Raw genomic sequence first — 26,306 nt, forward strand, 5'->3', positions numbered from 1 at the left:
TAGCACCAGTGGCATGAAGTAAGTCTAGGTGACTTTCAAGCAGACCACTGGCGCTTAGCTTCCCAGGGAGCTGTACCTTTTGCCCTCCAGATCCTCTTCTGGGTGGTGTTCCTCAGGCAGCTCAGCACCTTAGGAACCCCAGCGTTATGTAAATGAATGTCTCTCTGCTCCCCGGCTGGAAAATCTCAGCAGCATCAGAGACATCTAAACCATTACAGCAAAGTGGCTGAAGGAGGCGGAGCAGGTTCTGAGTAATCACAGCCTAATCACATGTTAATTACGTTGGCAATCAGTGAGTTCTTAAGAAAAATTAAACGCTCATTAAGTGAAACATGAAAACAGAAATGATTTTGCACATAGTAGAAGCCCAGATAGGTCAGAGTGACGGCCTGATTTCCAGCTTTGAAGTCTTAGAAAACTCAACAGAAATTTAGGTGCTAACCCTAAAATGTGTAGAACATGGTAGAAAATGGACTCTCGCCTCCATTCCAATACAAAATGTGAAATAAGATGACTCAATCGGGGATAAAGGAAAAACTGCACAGCCTTCAAAATCAGACAGGCCTGAATTCTAACCTGGTTCAACCACTAGCAAACTACTTAGCTTGTCACCATTTCCTCATCAGAATACCTCCCTACAAGCAGTGAAGGAAAAGTGGTCAAGGAAGTGCCTGGCACAGAGGAGGCATTCAGTAAATGACAGCCACTATTTCATCAAGTGTTAATAGCACTAACCCTTTTAAACAAATTAGATGACATTTAAATAATCGTTTCATGCAATAGCATTATTTCCTCATTCAGAAAAATGGAAACTGATTTTTAATTAACATATTCCCAAAAGGAAAAATCTGATACAAGTGCTTCTTTAATCCCTATCTTTGTAATAATCACTTTTTTCCACTTCGTAACACCTACCTTATTATTTCAGTGTTAACCTGGTGTGATGGCGTCCCAGTAGCCACGCCCCTCCTTCTTAAAGCAATAGTAACCTAACACTGCTTTTAAGGTGGTAATTCTCAAGTTTCAGCTGCATCAGAATCACCTGGATGTCCTGTTAAAACACAGATTACTGGGCCTCGCCCAGAGCTCCTAACTCAGCAGGTCTGAAGTTGGGCCCTATAATTCCTAAGAAGTTCTCAGGTGAAGCTGATTCTACCGCTCGGAACCACACTTGAACCAGTGTTTGAAGGAGATCAACCCGTCCCTTCTCAGCTCAGATGAGAGGATGGAAGCTGTCTCCCCGCTCGGGTTCTAGGAGTGAGGCCCATAACGCAGGCCTGAGTCAACCTGCCTCAGTGACTTGGAGTAGGACGGGGCACACGACGGAGTCTCATAGTCTCAGGCTCTCAGGACCTTTGCTGAGAACTCTGGGACAAGATTCGGCTAGATTTTAACCTGGAAAGATACAGTTGTGGGAGGTGCTGCAGCCATCTTGTGCCATTAGGGAGAGCCTGTCTGGGACTGGAACCAACGTAGAGGAAGCAGAGCCAAGGGGCCCATCCAGCTAAAAGAGTTTGAGTCCTGAATCACGGCAGGCCTACAGCCCAGTGCCCCCAGGACTTGCCAGCCTTCATGAGAAAATATTTCCCTTTTTGCTTAGACAGATTTGTCTTGGACTTTCTGCCACTTAAAACCCTGAAAACAGGTTGTTTTTACGTTGTTTGTTTTGGTTCCTCAAACACCAATTACCCCTACCCTTTAATTGTATTCAGTATTCTCGGCCGGACACGGTGGCTCATGCCTGTAATCCCAGCACTTTGGGAGGCCGAGGCGGGCAGATCACAAGGTCAGAAAATCGAGACCATCCTGGCCAATATGGTGAAACCCTGTCTCTACTAAAAAAAAGTACAAAAATTAGCTGAGCATGGTGGCGCGTGCCATAATCCTAGCTACTCAGGAGGCTGCGGCAGGAGAATCACTTGAACCAGGGAGTACAAAGCTGCAGTGAGCTGAGATGGCGCCACTGCACTCCAGCCTGGTGACAGAGTGAGACTCCATCTCAAAAAACAAAAAAAAATTATCAAGTCAAATATCTCAGTCAATCCACCAACCAGAAAAAGTAAAAAGAAATGACTTGGGAATTTAAACAACCTAGCTAAACAGAACACACATCTTCCCAGGTTAACCTATAAATTTAATGTAATGCCAGTCAAACCCCTAGAGAACAGCCAATTACAAAATCGGTAACTTTATATAATTTAGCAGCAGTAATGTTTAATATACTATAGGGAAAATTTTTATTCCTAAGTAACACTGAAAATATAATTTTGAGACACAACTAAACTAGAAATGCCCAGCATATTTATGAGGAAAACCATATAGCTTTGCAAGAGTTAGAGAAGGGGTGAATAAATCAAAGGAGAAGCGTATGTTTCTAGCTAGAAAAACTCAATATTGTAAAGTGATTAGGTATTCCCAAACTAATCTACAGTACATGAAACTCATAAAAATCAATAAAAGAAAGCTGACAACCTCAATAAAAGTGGGAAACTGGCCAAAGGAAATAAAGAAGCTGTTAACACAAGAAGAAAAATACCTAGGCAATAAAGATACAAATATAAAAAGCACTCAACCCAACAGCACTGCTAGGGAAGGCTGGGCAAACAGAAGAGTCACCAGTGTGACCAGGATGTGGCCCCCCTGTTGTGTTTGTGGAGGGTCATGTGATGGTAATCTGCATTAAAACCTTAAAAATACGTATTTTTCACTCACAAAATTCCCTTCCAGAAACTTACCCTAATGAAATAATGAAATGAAGGCCCGAGGCTGTTTATCACAATATTATTTTTAGTAGAAGAAGGAAAGAAGGAAGGGATGGAAAGAAGAAAATGCTGAACAAGCTTTTATTCCCTGGATAGGGATTACATTAGGCATGTGCGGTACTTCTGTGAGTTGAATTAATCCTTTAAGAAACTCATTATTTGGCTGGGCACAGTGGCTCACACCTGTAATCCTAACACTTCAGGAGCCAGAGGCGGGCAGACTGCCTGAGCTCAGGAGTTCGAGACCTGCCTGGGCAACATGGCAAAATTCCATCTCTACTACAAATACAAAAAATTAGCCAGGTATGGTGGTGCACACCTGTAATCCCAGTTACAGGCTGAGGCATGAGAATCACTTGAACCCAGGAGGCGGAGGATGCAGTGAGCTGAGATCCCGCCACTGCACTCCAGCCTGGGGAACAGAGCGAGACTCCGTCTCAAAAAAAAAAAAAAACTCTTTATTTAAAAATCATAGTGGTCATCTTCTGAATGTGGAAATATCGTCATTATTTGAAACTCTTTCTGTAATAATGTGGTCTTTTATTTAAATGATAATTAACCTAGAATTAGGTATATAAATTATGGTACATGTTTATAATAGAATATTGTTAATATATGTTCAACAATATAGATTTCTATACATGTACAACTACATAACTCACAGCCTAATCACAGCCTAATCACATGTTAATTACCATTAAAGGAAAAACAAGTCACAAAATAGCAATGTATAGAATAGAATGTCATATTTTATACTTCTATGGATTTATATTCATTTTTATACATTTGTCTAAAAAGATCTAGAGAATATAAACAAAACATTATTTTGTGGTTATTGCTGGGGAGTAGGATTGTAATTTTTAATTTTGTCTTTTATCTATATAGATATATATCTATATTTTCTCAAGTTGCTAAAATTAATATATATCCTTCAATATAAATTGTTAATTTTTTTACAAAGGAAAAAGAAAGCAACAACTCACAATATGAGTTTGGGTGCTAATACAGTAAAGTACAGGAAGTCATGTTTTTCCCTCCCTTTGATTCATGCAATGTAACACAGTAGTACACAGCCAATCCCTCTACATGGCACTTTGTGGAAGCAGCAAAAATAGTGCCAAAGTATGTTACCTCCTGGCATTCATTTAATTCTTCATTCAATCAGTTATTTCCTGATCACTCACCATGGGCCAGGCACAGTGCTGGGGAAGCTACTTTGACAACATTTGTCGTTCTGTAAAATCAAACTCAAAATGCATTTGGCAAATTAGGTTTCTGCTTTTCTGTCTTCATAATTAAATGTTTCATCTACTACTGCCTTTCTATCCTGCATATCTTGCATGTGATTTCTAAGTGCATCTCATAGTGCTCCTTTGCTACCCTCACCCACAATCCTTGGGGTTTGAACCATAGTGCCTTAAAGGATGCACCTCAAAATCCAGCTGTGGCAGGAATATCTACAGATCACTCTGAGGTAGAGGAAGCCCTGAGGAGATGATGTGGCTGTTCTTTATCATTCCTGACCATCTGTGAGAGAGTGGCTGCTGCCTCCAAGCTCCATCAGAGGAAAGGAAACCCTAAAGATCAGACCTGCCTTCCCTCTACAGCCAAACCTTGGCAGCTTTACAACAGCCCCACCTTGCGGTTAATTCCTTCTGCAAGGACTCATCCTCTCCAAGGAAAAGTCCATTATGGAAAATCAATGAAGCAGTGAACTGATGGACGTGTAATACGTGATAAATCCTGCTCATGCATTATTGAGTAACATGTCTGTTATAGCTTTAAATATTTTAGGTAAGCTAGTAATTTTTGCAAAGTAATACTAGATACTTTAAATGAATACGGAAATTGAAATTGGGAGAACTACATCTCATCCTTTTCTTATCCAGCTGGCATTGAAACAGTTTCAGTGATGAAATTCCTATTTTATATTTAAAAAAAAAGAAGAAAGTTCCCTCCTACCATCTCTCTCTAGCTCTATATCAATACGTACATATTAGGTCTGGAAAGAAGATTAATGAGTAGATCTGCCACTACTATATGATTATAGGAACAAATGCTGCTAGTGTAGATTTAGTTAAATACAATTGTTATTTACTCAGTACTTTCTATGTGTCTAGCACCATGCTAGACACCATGAGTTTTATAAAAGCCAAATGGCCTCTGCCCTGGGCAAGCTCCTAGTCAAATGGGAGACACAAATACCTACAGAAGTAATTTTACTGCAAGATCAATTTGATACCTCTAATAACAGAAGAACTAACAATGAAGCGTGGTGGCCCGAGCCTGTAATTCTAGCTACTCAGGAGGCTGAGGCAGGAGAATCACTTGAACCCAGGAGGTGGAGGTCGCAGTGAGCCAAGATCACGCCACTGCACTCCAGCCTGGGTGATGGAGTGAGACTCTGTCTCAAAACAAACAAACAAACTAACTAACTAACAATGCATTTCAGTGGCTACAGGCACAGGCTCTGAAGGCAGACTGCCCGCACAGGAATTGTGGTTCTACCCATCCCTAGCTATGAGACCTTGACAAGCTACTACTTAACCTTCCATATCTCAGGTTCTTCACCTGTAAAATGGGGATAATAATGGTATGTAACTCATAAGGTTACTGTGAGGATTAAAGATGGCACAAATGGGAGTATTTTTCATACTGGTATAATTATTACTAGCATATGAGGTAAACATGAGCTGATTATGACAAGGATCTAGGAAGGCAGTTCAGAGAAATGGAATCTGTGGTCAAGTTCCAAATAGTGATGAGAATTTTAGTGTGCAGTGACAGGAGAGAAGGTTCATTTCAAAAATAGGGGTTAACCTGAGCAAACATCTGCAGGTTGTTTGAAGAGAGCTGTTGACAGCTGAGTAGGTTAAGAGTGGCTACAGTCCCAGGCATCCCAGCTGCAGGTATAGAGAGTATAGAAGTGACACTGGGATACCAGGTGGCCTGGGATCTGACTAGAGGAGGTGCTGAATGCCAAGCTAAAGAGCCTGAACATTATTCTACAGGCAATGACAGCCCAAGAAGCAGGATATCACAACGGTTAAGAACAAGGATTTTTCATTTGAATCTTGGTTCCATCTCTTAAGAGCAATGTGGCCTTTGGCAAGGTACTCAACCTCTCTGTGCTTCTATTTTTCTCACCTGTAAAATCAGTTGTAGTGAGGATTACATGAGTGTTGACATGCAAAGTGCTTAGAACACTGCATGGCACACAGTGATATACGTAAGTGTTTGATTTTTTACTTGTTATTTTTTATTTGTTAATTGATTTTCAACAAGACCAATCAGTGGGGAAATCAGTTCTAAGTTTTACTATTAAAAGGCAGAACAACAGCCTATGGCACCTCTTCCTATCATCCTGAGACAACCCTTCAGGATATTATCAGTAGCTGGTATGGGTTAAGGATATGATCAAGGATGAGACCACTTTGCTACTACTCAAAAAACACTACCATGAAAACAAATGTTCTCTTTTTGACGAAAGCTCCCATGGTCCATGAAGAAATTTTACCTCAAAGGAACAGACAAAATCAGAGTTGGCCCTAAACTTAGGGACACACACATGACCAAGCAACATGATTCTGACATGACTTTATCAGATCACCGGGGCCTATGAAAAGTGGCAAACTGCACCATTTCTAAGAAGATGGGATCTGGCCAGGCACGGTGGCTCATGCCTGTAATCCCAGCACTTTGGGAGGCTGAGGCAGGCATATCACAATGTCAGGAGATCAAGACCAGCCTAGCCAACATGGTGAAACCCTGTCTCTACTACAAATACAAAAATTAGCTGGGTGTGGTGGCGCATGCATGTAATCCTAGATACTCGGGAGGCTGAGGCAGGAGAATAGCTTGGACCCGGGAGGCGGAGGTTGCAGTGAGTCGAGATTGTGCCACAGCACTCCCGTCTGGCAACAGTGTGAGACTCTGTCTCAAAAAGAAAAAAAAAACGAAGAAGATGGGATCTGTGCTAACTTCTGAATGATGGCAAAGGCTTGAATATGTCGTGGTGGGAGGGAAGGGCATGAGCTGAATGTATAGTCCTGACTGTTCAGACAGCCTCTAAGGCAAGAACTTACTTCCAGATCCATCCTTGACTCTAGGTCCTTCAGGCTTGGCCTCAGAAATAATGTTTGCATTGGCGTTATTCTCCATCTCAATCACAAAATCACTGTCTTCTTCAAACTCAGGGTGGCTAAAGATCCAATCCAGTGCTCTTTCCAGGTTATTATTCTAACAACAAAAAAGAAACACCCATTTTTACAATGCATGCGGCCTCAGACCTCACTATGTCCTGACCATTTCAACTAGATGTCAAGCAGATAGGGAAGGAGGCCTGAATTCATTAGTCCTAAGTGCCACTGAGTAAGAAGCTCTGACTCCGCATGACAGGCACGTTCAGTTGGCATGGCATTCTGCAAGTCTCCCAGCTGACATCTGTAATTGGATTTACTGGAAAACAGTTCTAAGCAGCAGATCAGCATTCCAAAGCTTATCTCAATGTTAGCTCAGCCTTTCTGCAGGAAGATGCTGATAATAATAGGTGTGGAATAACCAAGGTTATGGCATTTAAGTGCAGCTCTTTCTAAAGCCACTTTAATTGCACACACTACCCTCTCTACCAACTGTATTTTCTGCAGATAACTTTGAACAATAGAGGGATGCCAGTGTGGTACTATGTTAGAGCCTTCTCTCCTGGAATGTTGGTAAAATGTTTGAATTCCAGTAAAGACAAGATTAATATCTTGATTAATGACAACGGCACTGATTAGGTAAGTATACTTGTTTAAATTGAACTCCATATACTTCAAACTAATTGACCATAAAAATATTTCCATCTTTCTCAGCTTATGACATCACTGGCAAGTTAAAGAATTTGTATAGATATAGAACCTCTAATGAAACAGTCAGGCAAATAAAATGAGTGGAGCACAAGAAAGTACCCCAAGTAAAACAAACTCTGGTTGAGATATTTTAATCATCTTAAAGGGAGACAGATTGTTCTAGTCACATCCTCATGAAACAGTCAAGAGCCACTGTGACCTCAGCAATGGATCCTAGCAGGTACCCCATCAGGATAGGCAAGAAGTAATCGAGAGCAGATATCTACTCAAAAGTGGATTATGGTGTGACAAGGAAGGATGGGTTTTGTTTTGTTTGTTAAGTACTTTCCCTCGATATTAAACAGATATCAGCACTGCAGAAGGGAATCGTGTACCCTGTAGTTTCAGGGTCCCTTGTTTTTTGTTTTTTGTTTTTTTTTTTTGAGACAGAGTCTCGCTCTGTCACCCAGGCTGGAGTGCAGTGGCGCGATCTCGGCTCACTGCAAGCTCCGCTTCCCGCCATTCTCCTGCCTCAGCCTCCGGAGTAGCTGGGACTATGGGCACCCACTACCACGCCCGGTTAATTTTTTGTAGTTTTAGTAGAGACGGGGTTTCATCGTGTTAGCCAGGATGGTCTTGATCTCCTGACCTCGTGATCTGCCCGCCTCAGCCTCCCAAAGTGCTGGGATTACAGGCGTGAGCCACTGCGCCTGGCCCTTGTTTCTTTATATCAAGAAGTTCATGGCTACCAGAAGAACCTTCTCTTTCTGCAGAGAGAAACAGCAGCAGAGAATTCCAAGGAGCCATTCAGTTTTTTATGAGGACTTTTAAGAGACATTTACCCAAGGTCTTGGTATCAGAAAAGCATTCTATCTCCTAAAGAACTTCTTACTGAACATGGAATTTCATTCGTCCCTCTTTCCTCCAGGGCCACACGCAGGCTCCAAGTCAAATTTGTGACCCGTTAACAAATATTCAAGATGATATCAAGTTTCTTTCAGTTTGCTCATATTACCCCAGATTTGTTATCTCCTTATTCTTAAATTCTCTGTGTGAAAATCATTTATTTTAGCTTTATATTTACAATAAGCAAATAAATCTTTATGGGCCATGGTGAGATTCATATTCAGATGAATCAAACGAATCAAAATGATCAAAGTACATTGGAAAGTCTCAACTCTTACAGAAATAAATTCACACACACACACACACAGTCTCTCATGCTCACCGTTGCTCGTAGTGCCTGAATAGCCTGATTTCTCTGAAATCCCATGGAGGTGATGATAGCAACGATTTCCTCTGGAGGTTGGTTATCCAATCCAGTAGCACCAAAAACAGAGGCTCCAGCAGAAGCTGCCCCTCCATAACCAGGCATGGTCAGTGGCTCAGCAAAATCTGAGAAAAATAACCACACCCAAGTCTTTTCCTTTTTCTTTCTTTCTTTCTTATTTTTTTTTTTTTTTGTGTGTGTGTGTGTCCTGAAACAACACTAACAAGGAAAAACATGATTCTACAAAGTTATAATAATCAAGACAGTCTGGGCCAGGCCCGGTGGTGCACACCTGTAATCCCAACACTTTGGGAGGCCAAGGTTGGTGGATCGCCTGAGGTCAGGAGTTCGTGGCCAGCCTGGCCAACATGGCAAAATCTCGTTTCTACTAAAAATACAAAAATTAGCAGGGCGTAGTGGTGCATGTCTGTAATCCAGCTACTTGGGAGGCTGAGGCACAAGAATTGCTTGAACCCGGGAGGCAGAGGTTGCAGTGAGCTGAGATTGCACCGCTGCACTCCAGCCTGGGCAACAGAGCAAGGCTCTGTCTCAAAAAAAAAAAAAAAAAAAAGGACAGTCTGGTACTGGTATAAAGACAGACATACAGATCAATTAAATAGAATTGAGATTCCAGAAATGAAACCATATACCTGTGGTTAATTGATTTTCAACAAGACCAATCAGTGGGGAAAGGACATTATTTTCAACAAATGATGCTGGGACAACTGGATATCCACATACAAAAGAATAAAGTCAGACCCTCACCTCATATCATACACAAAATTAACTCAAAATGGATCATTGACCTAAATGTAGGAGCTAAAACTATAATAATCTTAGAAGAAAATATAACAGTAAGTCTTTTTGCCATTGGATTAGGCAATGGTTTTTTATTCACAACACAAAAAGCACAAGTGATAAAAGAAAAAAAAAGATAAATTGGACTTCATCAAAATTAAACATTTTTGTGCTTCAAAGGATACCATGAAGAAAGTGAAAAAACACCAGAATGGGGGGAAAATTACAAATCATATATCTCATATATCTTGTATCTGGAATTTGAAAAGAACTCTTAGAACTCAATAATAAAAGGATAACTTCACTAGAAATGGGCGAAGAATTTGAATAGACATATCTCCAAATAAGATACATAAACAGTCAATAAACATATGAAAAGATGCTCAACATGATTAGTCATTAGGAAAATGCAAACCAAAACCACAAGATACCACTTCATACCCACTGGGATGGGTGTAATAAAAAAGATAATAATAAGGGTTAGTGACGATATGGAGAAACTGGAACTCACATTCACTACTGGTGGAAATGTAAAATGGTTCAACTACTGTGTAAAACAGTTTGGTAGTTCCTCAAAAAGTTAAATATGGAGTTACCATATGACACAGCAATTCCACTCAAGAGAAGTAAAAATAAATGTCCATCCACACAAAAACTTGCACAAAAATGTTTATAGCAGCATTGTTCATAAAAGCCAAAAAATGTAAATAACCCAAATATCCATGAATTGATAAAGATTAATAAAATGTAGTATATCCATAATATAGACTATTATTATTGTTATTATTATTATTATTTTAGACAGAGTCTCACTCTGTTGCCCAGGCTGGAGGGCAGTGGCACGATCTTGGCTCACGGCAATCTCCGTCTCCTGGGCTCAAGCAATTCTCCTGCCTCAGCCTCCCAAGTAGCTGAGATTCCAGGTGCCCGCCACCATGCCCAGACAATAGAGATGGGGTTTCACCATGTTGGCCAGGCTGGTCTCAAACTCTTGACCTCAAGTGATCCTCCTGCCTCAGCCTCCCAAAGTGCTGGGATTACAGGCATGAGCCACTGTACCTGACCCAGTAGATGATTATTTTACCATAAAAAGGAATGAAGTACTGACACATACTACAACATAGATGAATCTTGAAAGCATTATGCTAAGTGATTGAAAGCATTATGCTAAGTGATTGAAAGCATTATGCTAAGTGATTGAAAGCATTATGCTAAGTGATAGAAACCAAACACAAACAACCTCATAATTGATATGACTCAATTTATATGAAATTTCCAAAACAGGCAAATCCAGAAAACAGATTCATGGTTGCCAGGGGCTAGGGTGAGTGGGAAAACGGGAAGTCACTGCTAATATATACGAGATTTCTTTTGGAGGGTACAAAATGTTCTAAAATTTGATAGTGGTAATGGTTGCACAACTCTGAATTTATGGGAAACTATTGAAATGTACACTTTAAATAGATGAATATATGCATTATAGCTTAATAAAGTAGATAAAAGAAAAAGCTAACTAAACAGCTTCCATTTCTTCACGGCCATGTTTTCATTTCAAGTTTTCATCATTGCTTAGTTGGAAGTACATCCCATATCTCTCTATTGGTCTTTTTGCCACTGACTTACAAACTTTAAAGGGGTGAATTATATCTTAATAAAGCTGCTTGCTTTTTTTTTTTCTTTTTTTTGAGACAGAATCTCGCTCCGTCACTCAGGCTGGAGTGCAGTGGTGCGATCTTGGCTAACTGCAGCCTCCGCCTCCTGCGTTCAAGCGATTCTCCTGCCTCAGCCTCCTGAGTAGCTAGGACTACAGGTACGCACCAACATGCCCAGCTAATGTTTGTATTTTTAGTAGAGATGGGGTGTCACCATGTTGGCCAGGATGGTCTCCATCTCTTGACCTTGTGATCTGCCCACCTCAGTCTCCCAAAGTGCTGGAATTACAGGCATGAGCCACTGTGCCTGGCCTAAAACTGTTGTTTTTAAAAACAAGAAGAAAGACAAAGACTGGCTTTCTCCTCCACTGCAGCAGATTAGGAACTGTAAAGTCATTTTCTAGGGATACAACCACGGGGGCCTTAGAAGGACCAGGACTCAGCATCACTGAGGGTCACATCAGACTCCAAAGCCATTCCATTTTCTTGTCACCTACCTGGCTCTTCCATGTGAACAATGATCCAGTTGAAGGCCACCTCGGCACCCATATTTCCAGTGAAGTACACAGCTTTGCGACATGCTTCCAGCGGGAAACCCATCTCGGCCAGCTGCATCACTGATGACTCATCGATGTCTGATGCTACAGAGCACAACAGGATATTCTAGTGTGAAAGAGGAAACTCTATCGCTTCCTGTCTTAGCTGCTCTTCACTCTCTTATCCACATGCTACCCAAAGAAAGTGCTATTTTGTTGGGTGTAGATAATGGTTTTACTTTGTTTCATTTTGTTTTAAGCCATCCAAATATTAAAGCTCTTTGGGCTAAGTTTATATCTATGACCCAAATAGGAACCAAGTTAATCACCTGGACAATCCAAGCAATGAAAAACATTTCTCTAGTTTCTTATGGGGAGATTTAGTGTATTCCCAGAATGATTTCAGAGCATTCTCAAGACCTCTACAGCAGCCGTGTCCTATGACTGAAACTTGAAGAGAAAGCACTATCTATAGCCCTAAAAGCCTGTTCCTTAAACCTCACAGAAAGTTAATGCAGGTCTTTAGATACATCTGGCAATCATAGGAAGCAATCAGCTCTGGGAAATGGAGAGTGCAAATGTTAAGTATAGAAGTAAAAATTTCCTTTTTTAATATACAAGTTTAAAATATTAAGAGACAGCTTTACAATGTAACTTGGGCTTAGATACGTTGGGTTTTGTTTTCTTTGTTAATAACATATAGATATTGATAGAGATGTGTGTATAAACCTGTGTGTATGTAAGGATACATACACATACACACTGTTCTCATATTATACCAAAAGAGGAGACAAAACTGGAATATAAAATATATCCCTTGGGTTTTCCATGTCCTGAGGACTCTACTAAAACTTCTGTCAATTTTCTGGCAATCAGTAGAAGAACTGAGAAGAGAGATAGCTGTTCTACAAAAATTTTGTATTGAAATGCATTTACCAGGCGGGTGCGGTGGCTCACGCCTGTAATCCCAACACTTTGGGAGGTCAAGGCGAGTGGATCACGAGGTCAAGAGATGGAGACTATCCTGGCCAACACGGTGAAACCCCGACTCTACTAAAAATACAAAAATTAGCTGGGTGTGGTGGCGTGCACCTGTAGTCCCAGCTACCTGGGAGGCTGAGGCAGGAAAATCGCTTGAACCCGGGAGGCAGAGGTTGCAGTGGGCTGAGATCACGCCACTGCACTCCAGCCTGGCGACAGAGTGAGACTCTGTCTCAAAAAAACAAAATGCATTTACCAAAGTGCTCTCTTACAAGGAAGATACACAGAACATCCTATCAAGGTCAAATGTTCAGAAAACAATTATGTTGGACAACAGTGATTCCCAAATGGTGTTCTGCAGGATCGTAGTATTCTAAGAGATGTAACCGTTGAATTAAAAATCGGGTTTCTGTGGTCAAATAAGTTTTTAAACCTACATAGTCTATCTTCTCCTTAGAAATTCATGATGTGCATTAGTACAGTGAAGACTCAAAAGTTCTGTAATAAAGAATCCTACAGTAAAGAAACTAAGAAACTCTGCAGAACACCTTTCAATGGCAGTTGAGATATAATCTCAAACATACATGTTTATAATATTAGACTAGAAATATATAATTTCGGCCAGGCGTGGTGGCTCACACCTGTAATCCCAGCACTTTGGGAGGCCAAGGCAGGCAGATGATGAGGTCAGGAGTTCGAGACCAGCTTAGCCAACATGGTGAAACCCCATCTCTACTAAAAATACAAAAAATTAGCCGGGCGTGATGGCATACACCTGTAATCCCAGCTACTCAGGACACTGAGGCAGAAGAATCGCTTGAAGGCCGGGCGCGGTGGCTCAAGCCTGTAATCCCAGCACTTTGGGAGGCCGAGATGGGCGGATCACGACGTCAGCAGATCGAGACCATCCTGGCTAACATGGTGAAACCCCGTCTCTACCAAAAAATACGAAAAACTAGCCGGGCGAGGTGGCGGGCGCCTGTAATCCCAGCTACTCGGGAGGCTGAGGCAGGAGAATGGCGTGAACCCGGGAGGCGGAGCTTGCAGTGAGCTGAGATCGGGCCACTGCACTCCAGCCTGGGCGACAGAGCGAGACTCCGTCTCAAAAAAAAAAAAAAAAAAAATTAGCTGGGCATAGTGGCGGGCACCTGTAGTCCCAGCTACTCGGGAGGCTGAGGCAGGAGAATGGCGTGAACCCGGGAGGCGGAGCTTGCAGTGAGCTGAGATCGCGCCACTGCACTCCAGCCTGGGCGACAGAGCGAGACTCCGTCTCAAAAAAAAAAAAAAAAAAAAAAGAAAAAGCAATTAATATAAAAAAAATTTAAGAAAGGTAGGATGCAAATGTCAGTTCATGACAGGTAGTTTTATTTTCTCCTGATTGTCGGTAAGACAGCATGCTTAGATCCAGGAGTAAACAAATGGCCAAACCAGCAATACTAAAAAATGGCTGCATGCTCTCACAGTCAGAGGCAGGCTCCTCTGGCGCAGTGAGTTCCAAATGCCCATCACTTCCCATGGAGTAAGATCCCGCAGGCCAGCTCTCCACAGCATTAGGCGCAACCAGCAAACCTCTCACGTGCCAAGATAGTCTAGTGGCCTGAGAAGCACGGTAATTCCTAGCCCTAGTTCTGGTCCCAGGTCTCGGGTCTCCAAAACTTCCTAGATCTAGGAAGTTTGATCCTCTACAAAATGTCACCTGCCTTGCCCTTCCTACCAATTTTTATAAAAAGTAGAGTTGTAGACCTGTCCCAGTGAGATCTGGAACCTTGTTTTATAAAAACTAGAGTTGTAGACTGTTGAAAAACTTTATGGAACAATAAATGCAAAATGATCCGTGGTAAGCATTCAAAAACTTTAGCAGCAGCTATTACAATTAGATTATTCGCAGTGGGAATAATATGTCCCAGGCTACCCACAGTCCTACCAGGTCGTATGTGAAGATCATGGAAGGCTGACTCTTGCTGATTCTAATCACTCCTCTAACAATCAGCAAAACATAATTGTCTCAAGAAAGGAAACATGGAAGTCTAAGCCACATGATCAATCATTTGCAATGTGTAAGATTCAAACTCCTAAATTAATATTAGTTACTGTCTTGAAAGACTTTACAGACCAAAAGATTTAGAGTATCTAGTGTTAAATGCTTTCTCTTTCTCCTAGTTAATATCTAAATACTGTCTATCATTTATTTTTTATGTTCTTTCTAGAAAACCAAGAGTATCAACTCCCACAGGATTAGGAACTAAAAGGCTATAAAGTTAACAAACAATCCAGTCAAACTAATATCCTTGAGAGCATTAATTAACACTATCATGTCCTGTCAGCTGTGTGTCTTCATTATGTGTCTTACAGCAGGAGAGGAAAAAGTGACTGACCATGTGCCACCATTGCACAAAGAGGCCTACTCAGTGGCCAGAGAGGGAAGAACGGGCATGTCTAGCCCCATTCACACAGGAGGAAACTGGGGCAAAGAGAAGGTAAGTAAATTACTTCAGGTCACACAGTCATAAATGGCAGGCCAAGATTGTGACCCAGGGCTGGTTAGCCTTATGCTAATGGTCACTCTCCTGAGCCCCATGGGCCACCTGATCAGCGTGTCACTGACTAGCAGACACAGAGTCGTTCCCACCTAGGAAAAGCTGCACACACACACTTACAGAACAATGCCTCTTTACTGAACTCTCACAGACAAATTCATCAGATTAGTAACAATAGTAGGACATTGGGAAATATTTTTAAAGATACATACGGTCTATCAGTTGGTTCATCAGACGATCTGGAAATTAAGGGAGAGGACAGAAAGTGAGACCAAACCATGCTGAAGAGTTTTAGAAAAAGAAAACCCATTGATCCAGAGCATTCCCAATTGCCCTCCCCACCCCTGGGGACCACATATTGTTGTCAATCCCTCAACCGCACACAGACCACCCCAGCCTCAGTAATGAGAGAAAGTAATAGCTTTCAGGCATTTAGGTTAGTTAAAACATGATGCTTTGATTATTATCCTAACAAACTACTATTTCCCTATTATCTCTCTGTTATTTCTTCTTTAAAAAAATTTTTTTTTGGAGACAGGGTCTCACTCTGTCACCCAGGCCAGAGGGTGGTGCAGCAGTCATGGCTCACTGCAGCTTCAACCTCCTGGGCTCAGGTGATCCTCCTGGCTCAGCCTCCTGAGTAGCTGGAACTACAGGCACACATCACCAGTCACCACGCCTGGCTAACTTTTAAATATTTTATTTTTTGTAGAGACAGTGTCTCACTATGCTGACCAGGTTGGTTTCAAACTCCTGGGCTCAAGTGATCCTCCCACCTCAGCCTCCCAAAGTGCTGGGATTATAGGGATGCATCACTGTGCCCAGCCTCTCTCTGTATTTTTCTTTTTTTTTTTTTTTTGAGACAGGATCTTACTCTGCCACCAGGTGAGTGCAGAGGCACAATCTCGGCTCACTGTAACCACCAACTCCCTAGTTCAAGCGATTCTCCTGCCTCAGCCTCCTGAGTAGCTGGGATTACAGGCACACGTGGCCACTCCCAGTTAATTTTTGTATTTTTAGTAGAGTCGGGGTTTCACCATGTCGGCCAGGATGGTTTCAATCTCCTGACCTCGTGATCTGCCCACCTTGGCCTCCGAAAGTGCTGGGATTACAGGCGTGAGCCACCACGCCTAGCCCTCTCTCTGTATTTCTAAGAGCATATAACTACAAACCAAAGATTCTATTATGAACATCAGAGAGAGCCAGAGCAGTACTAATAAACCTTCTGGTATTTATCTGATGCCCATGCTGATCCTTCTTTAACCCCTTTAATGAACCAACTGTACTACATGACCTAGAATGTCCCTTCTCTACTCTTTCTCTGTAATTTAGCATCTGACCCAGCATTAGAGAACAATAAAATACAGATGCTATCAGAATCCTATCTTGCTCCTTCTAGACTCATCTTCCTTTATACCTGACCATGGTCAGCTTCACTGTTTAACTGATGGAAAATCTTTAGTAGACGGTCCCAGAGAGTGCTCTGTCATTATGAGTTAATTTACCTGATTAACTCATTAGGAAGATGAACAGTAAACAGGTGAGCGAACAAAGCCAGAATGAAACTGATTTCATCGGGATAACTGAGCTAATAAGTAAACCAAGATTTTTCTGACACTGTTTTTGAACCCACAAAGGTGAGACAACTATTTTTGGCATGTCCTTTTCCACTAAAAAGTTATGAGGCCAGGCACGGTGGCTCACGCCTGTAATCCCAACACTTTGGGAGGCTGAGGTGGGCAGATCACGAGGTCAGGAGATCGAGACCATCCTCGCTCACAAGGTGAAACCCTGTCTCTACTAATAATACAAAAAAAATAATAATAAGGCAGGCATGGTGGTGTGCGCCTGTAGTCCCAGCTACTCGGGAGGCTGTGGCAGGAGAATTGCTTGAACCCAGGAGGCGGAGGTTGCAGTGAGCTGAGATCGTGCCACTGCACTCTAGCCTGGGCAACAGAGCAAGGCTCCACCTCAAAAAAAAAAAAAAGTTATGTATTCTGAACAATGACCAGTGACAGGGTCACAGAGTCAAAGAGAAACTCAAACCTCTTCCTTTCTATGAAGCAGTAACAAAGCTGGGGAGGTAAGATGCCATCATAGTTTTTAAAACCAACTCACGCCGTTCAGTTTCCCCTTTAGGTTGTCCAAACGTACTCCCAAGAATGACAGCTTCCCTAGACTAAGAGCCTACAGAAAAAAAAACTGTCCATTTCGACCACACATGATGGGTCTGTGCCTCTTACTATGTCTATTTTATGTTTACCATTGCAGCTATGCCCCCTTTCTGTGTGTCGGTGGTGGGTTACATCACAGCAAGGCAGCTAGACCCCCAGTGGGTGGTGGTGGTAGCAGCAACACAGTGGTGGAAGAAAGAGACTGTTCCTATAGAACAGGGTGGGAAGGTAGAGCATATTCTCCTGGCAGGAGATGGTACCTTTTGAGTCATCAGGAATGACTATGGGGGGGCTGATGTCTGGAAGTTCCTCTTCTCCTGGCTGTAACCCCCTGGCTCGGAGATGGTTGATATCAAGTAGGTCTGGCATATCAATAGAAACATCTGCAAAATGAGAGAGATTATATCCACTGGGCTCTCCATAATCACCTTATTATAATACCAGCACTATAACTCTACATGCATGTGTCTAGACAGAGCTAAGGGATGTTTTCCAATTCCCTAGAATATGTCGCTCGACCAGCAGGTTCATCAAGACTAATCAGATATTAGTGGAGAACCCAGGGAAAATACAGTGGGTGGCAGGATTTCACACCAAGAGCAAATCATTTAAGCCTGAGGTCACAAACTGGCAGCCCATGGACCATGTGTGGCCCAGACACAATCTGTTTGATATTTTAGAGGTGTCAACAACAAATTCCAATTTTTAAATCAGAAGATGTAAGGTAAAATCCAGATTTCCAGCTTATTTTGAAAAGCATAAAGCTGTAGCATATTCTCATACGGTAACAACCATCTGGAGCTGATCTTCAGTTTCTACCCTAGACAATGGTGCAATGCTAGTCTGACACAGACCCCACTGCTCCTTATAGCTCCCTGAGCATCATGTTTGTGCTAGTCTGATTCTTATGGTAGCTTTTCTAGTTCATCTTTTTATTCAACCTGGGAACACCCAAGCAAGGCCAAGCTAGCTAGCTACAAGCTTCCTATACTCAGCCCAGTTCCTTCCTTTAGATTATTACCCTGTCCTTATTGGGCATTTGAGCTTGCAACCCCATTTGACGATGCAACCCATTCTCGGATCATGATGGGTACTATGGATATTCTAAATACGGTTTTGAATAAATAATGAAGTTTTAAAGAAATTAATTGAATCTCTAGTGTATTATCTTTACAGTACTTTTCTTAACTTCTTGACTCCGTTGTTGTGTTGACTTATTCAAATACAAAATTTGTCAGACTGATACCCTGTCAAGATTTAGTATCGCACATATTCAGATGACAATAATGGAAAATGGGTTCAAATGTTGGTACAGGATACATCTTTTGGGCTAGCAAACAACCTGAAAGTATTGCCCCCAGAATCAGTGATGACACCAGGTACATAAATCCTATTTTAAAACAACAACCCAAAGAACAGAGCTTAGTTTACAAAAGCAAATTTAAATTTCAGGAGGCAGCAAAACCAAACATAAAAACTGACCAACAAAATCAATACAACTGCTCCTTAAGAGAAAAATTCAGGTTCATTAAAGAAAATTTTGAGGTTCCTTAAAATTCAGCAAGTCAATGAAATGGGATTCAAATGTTGTATTCCTTTACAGAAATTCCAAGGACAAAGAAAATAAGCAAACTATCTCCAAGGCAATTCGAAGCCTTCAGAACAAGGAAGTTTTTTCTCTCAGTTACTTTTCAGGTCCATGGAAGAAAAGCTGAGTGGTCAGCATCCTGCCCTCTTGTCTTCCCCTGCTCACAAAACTATTCCGCCAAGAAAAGAGGATCTCCTGCAGGATCAGTAACAGCCCAGCACAATTGCCCATGACAAACAAGTGCTGTGTAACTGTTAGTGCTGGAGGTCTCTAGGAAATCACTCCAGCCGATTCTACATCCTTTCTACCTATCCCCTTCGGACAAGTGCTTAGTTAACCAGCATAAGATTTAGTTGGTTTTCTTTTCTTAAGTACTTAAAAACATAAAAACTTTAAAAGTCTGGCAAATAGTCCAAGGTACTTGCTTGAGAAACTGTACAGTCTTCCACACCACTGAGGACAACCTAGTAACACCCTTGGCATCAGATCATAATGCTGGAGAAAGGCTTTTATGCATTATCTGAAAAATTAACCTGTAACAATGGTCATCAGGAACTTTTAAAATTAGCATGAAGAAAACCTCATGAAGCCAAAATCACATCCTTTTGTTTTACTGTCTAATGCAACTGGCTTTTTCTACTTTATTATTAATAATACATGTATGATTTAAGTGAATGTCATTAGCCACACCTGCCTGCTCAGAGGCAGAGGACAGATGCTAAGAGGAGACTGCATCTTCAACCACTGGCTGCTCAAAGTGTGGTCTGTGGACCAGCAGCACCAACAGCATCAGCAGCAGCAGCAGCATCACGTGCGAGCCTGTTAGAAACACAGAATCACAGGGCCACTCCAGACCTGCCTAATCTGCATCTGCATTTTAACCAAGATCCCAGGTAATTCATATGCATGTTCAAGTTTGGAAAGCACTGTTTATTTGACAATGTGAGGATTCTGTTTACACTCTTAGAATTCGGTCATTCCAGAAACCATAACTGGAGGGGTGGGTAAGCAGGTGGAATTTGTATTGTCAGTTCTTATCATATACTCTGATTCAAAACAGAAAGGTGAGAATGATGGAAGAATGAAATGGAACTGTTTGTGGCAGCCAACTACATGGGCTCTTTCACATGCCATGTTGTTTAAATGGCTCATTTGATGTTTTAAGCAAAAGCATGCAAAAGATACCTACCAAATTTTTTGGGAACCCAGTCAAGACCAAAAGTGAACTTCTTTATCTGCACTACCAAGTATTCAGGGAATGAAGCAAAGCGAGATGTTCTGGGAAACACAAGGGGATATATCAATGAAACAAGGCAATTAAGAATTGTGAATACAGTTCAAAAAGCATATCAACTTTGTCTGAGGCACACCTGGCCATTCCAATGGCTGAACTGAAGAGGAGGAACACACAAACACAGACATGTAAGAGGACACGCATTCGCTCTCCCCTGCTCATTTGTCCTGTCCTCTTCACAAGAAGAAAATGTTTAACGTAGGATGTTATCCTTTAAGAATACTTTTGGCCAGGCGCGGTGGCTCACACCTGTAATCCCAGCACTTTGGGAGACCGAGGTGGGCAGATCACCTGAGGTCAGGAGTTCAAGACCAGCCTGGTCAACATGATGAAACCCTGTCTCTACTAAAAATACAAAAATTAGCCAGGCGTGGTAGGGCCACGCCTGTAACCCCACTCGGGAGGCTGAGGCAGAAGAATCACTTGAACCCCGGAGGCGAAGGTTGCAGTGAGCCAAGATCACGCCACTGGACTCCAGCCTGGGCAACACAGCGAGACTCCATCTCAAAAAAAAAAAAAAAGAATGCTTTTGGACCTGTTTCAAAATTGTTACTTTTACTTTGCTGTGGTGTTTTATATTTCTGAAAAGTGCTTTTCAACCATTTATTTTTTCTGAAAACCTTGCTAGAATTTAGTAGACATATTTTTGATTGTTTATAGCATGCATGCATGATGTATATGTATGTGGGGTTTGAAAAGGCTCCCCAGATGATCCCGAAACACCCCCACCTCCATTTCCACTTCCACACAGAGTCACTGTCTTACAGCACAGAGTTGGCAGACGAAGGGCTTACTGAAACTTTGGTTGAGGTGGACTATTGGAAATGCCAGGGCCTCATTAAAATACTGTGGTACCTAATCCATGGCCACATGGATCCTAGCAGTAGACATATTATGGGATAAGTATCCAAAACATCTGAATCTGGGCCTTGAAGTTTAAAATTAATACACATTACCAGTATCTTGAATCCTCTTCAAACTTTCAGAAAGGCTCAATTTCCTGGGCATGGATTTGGCAATTTTATACACAGACTGTTCAACCTGTACACCAAATTCATACCCTAGTTCAAGCTCATTCACTCCACATTTATTATCTTGTTTTTAACAACCATTTTTGTTTGTAGTCAATGTAGGTGTGGTAGGTATATGTAAAAAATAAAATAAGCTGTTGATAGGTATCACAGATACCTTTTAAAATAAAAAATTCTAGAATATCCTCCCCTATTCCACTTTTCAAATCTAATCTACTTGTAATGCATCTTCCCAGAATTTAGCAAACTAATGCAAATGTATTGCTGCCCCCTAGTGTCACCGAAAAGGCACAGCACAGGGACAGAACACGGGACAAAAAACAGTCAAACGACGTGGATGTGGGTCTTGAAAATGCCACTTCATTCACTCCAAATCTGGGCAAACCACTGACCCTCCCTGATCCATCTACAACATGGACTTACTAATCATGTCTACCTGCCAGGCCATGCAATGTTCATGAAATGATGTGAAATCGCTCGGCACACTAGAAAGTATTGTATATACCTAAGGAATTAGCATGATTATTTTGTCATGAAAGAGCTAGAAGCTACAAAGCCTTGGATGCTGAATCGAACTGTCACTTATCTGTATTTTACCCCCAGGCAAGTTACTTAAATTTCCTGTATCTCAAATTCTCCATTACAAAGTTGGTAGAAGAATAAAGGCAGTAATATAAAGACGCTCAGAAAATAGGAGCTTTATCATCCCAAGCAACTGATCTACTATTAGCCAGGCTCACTCTCCAGAAATTATATATGATCTCTAATTAGGTTTTTCTATCTTCTGAGAAGCAGTAATAAACATTATTCTTATTTAAATGTCACCAAGTCCTCAACTGCACCAAAAAACAACTTCCATCTTGTATTTTATATATATAATTATATTATTTAATTTTATTATATAATTTTATATATATATATAATTTTTTTTTTGAGACAGAGTTTTGCTCTTGTTGCCCAGGCTGGAGTGCAATGGCATGATCTTGGCTCACTGCAACCTCTGCCTCCTGGATTCAAGCGATTCTCCTGCCTCAGTCAGCCTCCTGAGTAGCTGGGATTACAGGCACCTGAAACCATGTCCAGCTAATTTTTGTATTTTTAGTAGAGATGGGGTTTCACCATGTTGGCCAGGCTAGTTTTGAACCCCTAATCTCAGGTGATCCACCCACCTCAGCCTCCCAGAGTGCCGGGATTACAGATGTGAGCCACCACACCTGGCCATGATATCGTAATGTAAAAATGTTCTTTTTCTCATCTCCTCTTCCTACCACATTAGCTTAAAATCTGGAAAATACATAACAGTGAAATCAACCAAAAGACATTGGTCAACCAATAATTTCCAAAATATGACTCAGGATCCCTGAGACTCTTGAAGCTGCTCTGTGGTCAGTATCTAGGTGGGGTATCAGCTGTAATATCATAGTAGGGGTAGGGAAATAACTCAAGTTTGGGGCAGGGACAATTTAACACATCACTGTGTTATGGGTAGCTGCCAACCTAAAAGTACCAGAAAGTAGATTTAGATGGTGTTCACATATTTGCCCTATTGGGAAAAACATTCTTTATTCATCTTTGTAACCTCTATAGGGTCTCAAGTTGAATCGCTCACATGTAGTAACTGTTCAGTATGTATCTGTTCAAATCAATCTCAAAAGCTACGCTTTGCATTCATTTATTGCAGTTTGGGGACATCAAGTTAGTTAAATCTAGCAAAGTTATAAATTATGTTCAGCTTATTCTTTTATTCCTAACATTAATTCCTGGAATTAAAATATTTCTTAGAAAGCAATATGTTTTTAATAAAGATCATTAGAATGTAAGTCATTCTAATGATCTAGATAGACAGCAAATTTACTTCAAAGAGCTGTTACGGGAATTAAATGATTTAAGACATATAAAGTGCTTAGAGTAGGTACCAACAACAACCTGTTAACATTATTTAAAATATATTGATTGTTCGCTAAATCACAATTAAGGCAAAAATACGATAAAGATTGTATTGAGAAAGAAATATAAAGTGTACCTCTTCCTGACATTAAGACATTAAGATGTCTACAGTATTGAAAACCTAACAACTAAAAAAATCCGTAATCTTACTCTACTTGTTGAAAATATAATCATTAATCCACTACACTCAAATTACATCATCAAAGACAAAAAAAGGAAGATAAAGATAACAGAAAAAACAATTCCATCCCATATTTGCTCTGTGTGAAGCACTTTACATGACTTATCTCACTTAATCCTTACCCCAACCCTGTAAAGAAAGTACCATTATTATCCCCAGTTTACAGGTAGGGAAGCCCGAGCTTATGGCAGTGAGGTCACTTGGCCAAGGTCGCATACCAATAAGTTCTAGCCTGGGCATTCAAACACTGGGCATCTACCCAGAGTCTGTGCTCGGCAACCCCACACTATGCTTTTCTCTTTAGAAATGATCATGGGTAAGTAAAAATCTCTCCCTCTCAACTCTTCATCTGTGAGCTATCTGAGGGCAGGAGTTAGGTCTTGTTCAACCCATTGCCTAGAATATGCTAAGTGAGTGATAATATTTGCTGGGTGAATAAACTTTCCAAGCACTAACATTCTTCCCAGACACAGTCTCTTCATGATCATTTAAGAGAAGGGTCTTTATGTCTGGCCCATACTGATGCAAGATCCGCCAAGATCTTTAGGACATTTTTTTGCCTCTTCCTGGTCTTCAGGCTCTGGGTGTAACAAAAGAAAAACTCAAGGCCCAAATTAATAAAATGTAGACTGAATCACAGCCTATACTGCAGGAAATAAAAATAACATCTCTTAGAAATCTACTGAACTGGTTTTCTCAAAACTAATATTTGAAACATGATAAAGCATAATAAAGAAAACCAAGACTCTACAAAAATGTAAGGATAAGCAAGCATGACAAGGAATATAGGGGTGCTCGATAACAAGCGTTGAGAGTTTGAACTCAATCAGACTGGAATGAATCCCATGCCTGCCACTTACTGGTCAATTACGTCTTTTATTTCTTCCTTCATAAAATGAGAAAATAATGGTACCTACCTCAGACTACTAAGAGAATGAAATATGATAATTGATGGGAAGTGCTTAACACACGACCTGGCAATAACAAATGTGCAATAAATGACAGTTGCTTTATTACCTTTAACACTGTCTTTTTCTTTCCCACAGGGACTAGTTTTCAATTAATAACAACTGGATATGCCCAGTACTAATTCTTCTCATGTATATAAAAGGCACATGCAAGAGCATGTGTGTATGCAGACAAAAAAGAAAAGGTAAAAGGTCCTTGTAAGAACTATAGGAAGCAGAAACCCCTCCTCGAGGATTCTAGATAGATAGGCTAGCACTGCCTACAACTGAATATTTTGTAGCATCTGAGGAGAAATTCAGGACAGCATCATTTCTCCATTACAGATGGAATCACTGGGCGGTGACTTTGCCCCAAGACAGAAGTTAAGGTGGGAGGTGGACACAGGAGAAGAATCCAGGTCTCCTGACCACTAGCTCTGGGCTCAGGGAATCTGCCTGTCTGTGGAAAGCCAATACCTCTCAGTCCACATTTTAAATATGGGCCATTTCCAGGTGTTGTAAAGGCTGCTTCCTGGTAAGACACTTATAGGGAGAGGCAGGCACAGAGAGTGTGTCACACCCTGCACTTCTAAGACACCAGGCACTTTTCTGAAGAGCAGAAAGGCGTGGCCAGGGGCCAGGCAAGTGAACAATATCCCACTCTGCAGCTCACACCTGATGCTGGGGCTTTCGAAGCTTCCAGGCCCCATGATCACCTTCCAACTCCAAAATGGAATCAGAACAAAAGCACAAAGAGAAAAGGATAAATGTTCGAGGAATCAGTCTTAAACCTACTGTCAATGATTTTTAAAAATTGCTTCCATCACTAATAGAGGGTGTAGAGGTCTAACTGCCCAAAGATATCTCTGAGTTGTAATGAAGTATCTCTCACACTGAACTTGATAACTCAACAACTGTTATCTGCAAGGACACAAACAGGCACACGCACACGCGCACACGTACACAACATGCACACACACAACCACCCACGCCCACACCTGAGCAGTCCTAGGATGAACACTCACCTAGTGATGGGCAACTGATACCCAAATGAACTACTATTAATCTCCCTTGGATAGGGAGCTTTTTAAAAATAATTTTAACAAATATGGCTTGTTTTTCCTTTCTGAAATAAATTGTTTTTGCTTTCCTGTTTTTAACATATGAAGTCTATAATCTGAAACATAGCAGAAACCTGAGGGAGGGGTTTCACAGAGAACAAATAATATAGGCTGAGGCCGGACATGGTGGCTCATGCCTGTAATCCCAGCACTTTGGGGAGGCTGAGGAGGACAGATCACCTGAGGTCAGGAGTTCGAGACCAGCCTGGCCAAATAGTAAAACTCTGTCTCCACTAAAAAAAAAAAAAAAAATTGGCCGGGCACAGTGGCTCACATCTGTAATCCCAGCACTCTGGGAGACCAAGGCAGGAGGATCACCTGAGGTTGAGAGTTCGAAACCAGCCTGACCAACATGGAGAAATACCATCGCTACTAAATACAAAATTAGCCAGGCATGGTGGCACAGGCCTGTAATCCTAGCTACTTGAGAAGCTGAGGCAGGAGAATCACTTGAACCCGGGAGGCAGAGGTTGCGGTGAGCCAAGATCGCGCCACTGCACTCCAGCCTGGGCAACAAGAGCAAAACTCCATCTCAAAAAAAAAAAAATACAAAAATTAGCCAGGCTTGGTGGCACATGCCTGCATTCCCAGCTACTCGGGAGGCTGAGGCAGGAGAATTGCTTGAACTCAGGAGGCGGAGGTTGCAGTGAGCTGAGAT

At 41.5% G+C, this 26,306-nt stretch overlaps 1 protein-coding gene across 2 annotated transcripts in view; it reads right to left on the minus strand.

Annotated features, from left to right (window-relative positions):
• Positions 1-26,306, minus strand: part of USP13 (ubiquitin specific peptidase 13 (isopeptidase T-3)) — a 134,211-nt gene that overhangs the window by 15,250 nt on the left and 92,655 nt on the right. For both annotated transcript variants that reach the window (XM_011956716.1, XM_011956717.1), the window contains exons 14-19: positions 20,317-20,405; positions 17,800-17,922; positions 15,578-15,604; positions 11,809-11,952; positions 8,820-8,986; positions 6,848-7,001 (exon numbers count right to left, since the gene is read on the minus strand). In XM_011956716.1, coding sequence (XP_011812106.1) covers positions 6,848-7,001; positions 8,820-8,986; positions 11,809-11,952; positions 15,578-15,604; positions 17,800-17,922; positions 20,317-20,405 — 704 coding nt within the window. The remainder of the gene's footprint in view (positions 1-6,847; positions 7,002-8,819; positions 8,987-11,808; positions 11,953-15,577; positions 15,605-17,799; positions 17,923-20,316; positions 20,406-26,306) is intronic.

This window comes from Colobus angolensis, unplaced genomic scaffold (assembly GCF_000951035.1).
Source record: "Colobus angolensis palliatus isolate OR3802 unplaced genomic scaffold, Cang.pa_1.0 Scaffold422, whole genome shotgun sequence".
NCBI classification, from domain to species: Eukaryota; Metazoa; Chordata; class Mammalia; order Primates; family Cercopithecidae; genus Colobus; species Colobus angolensis.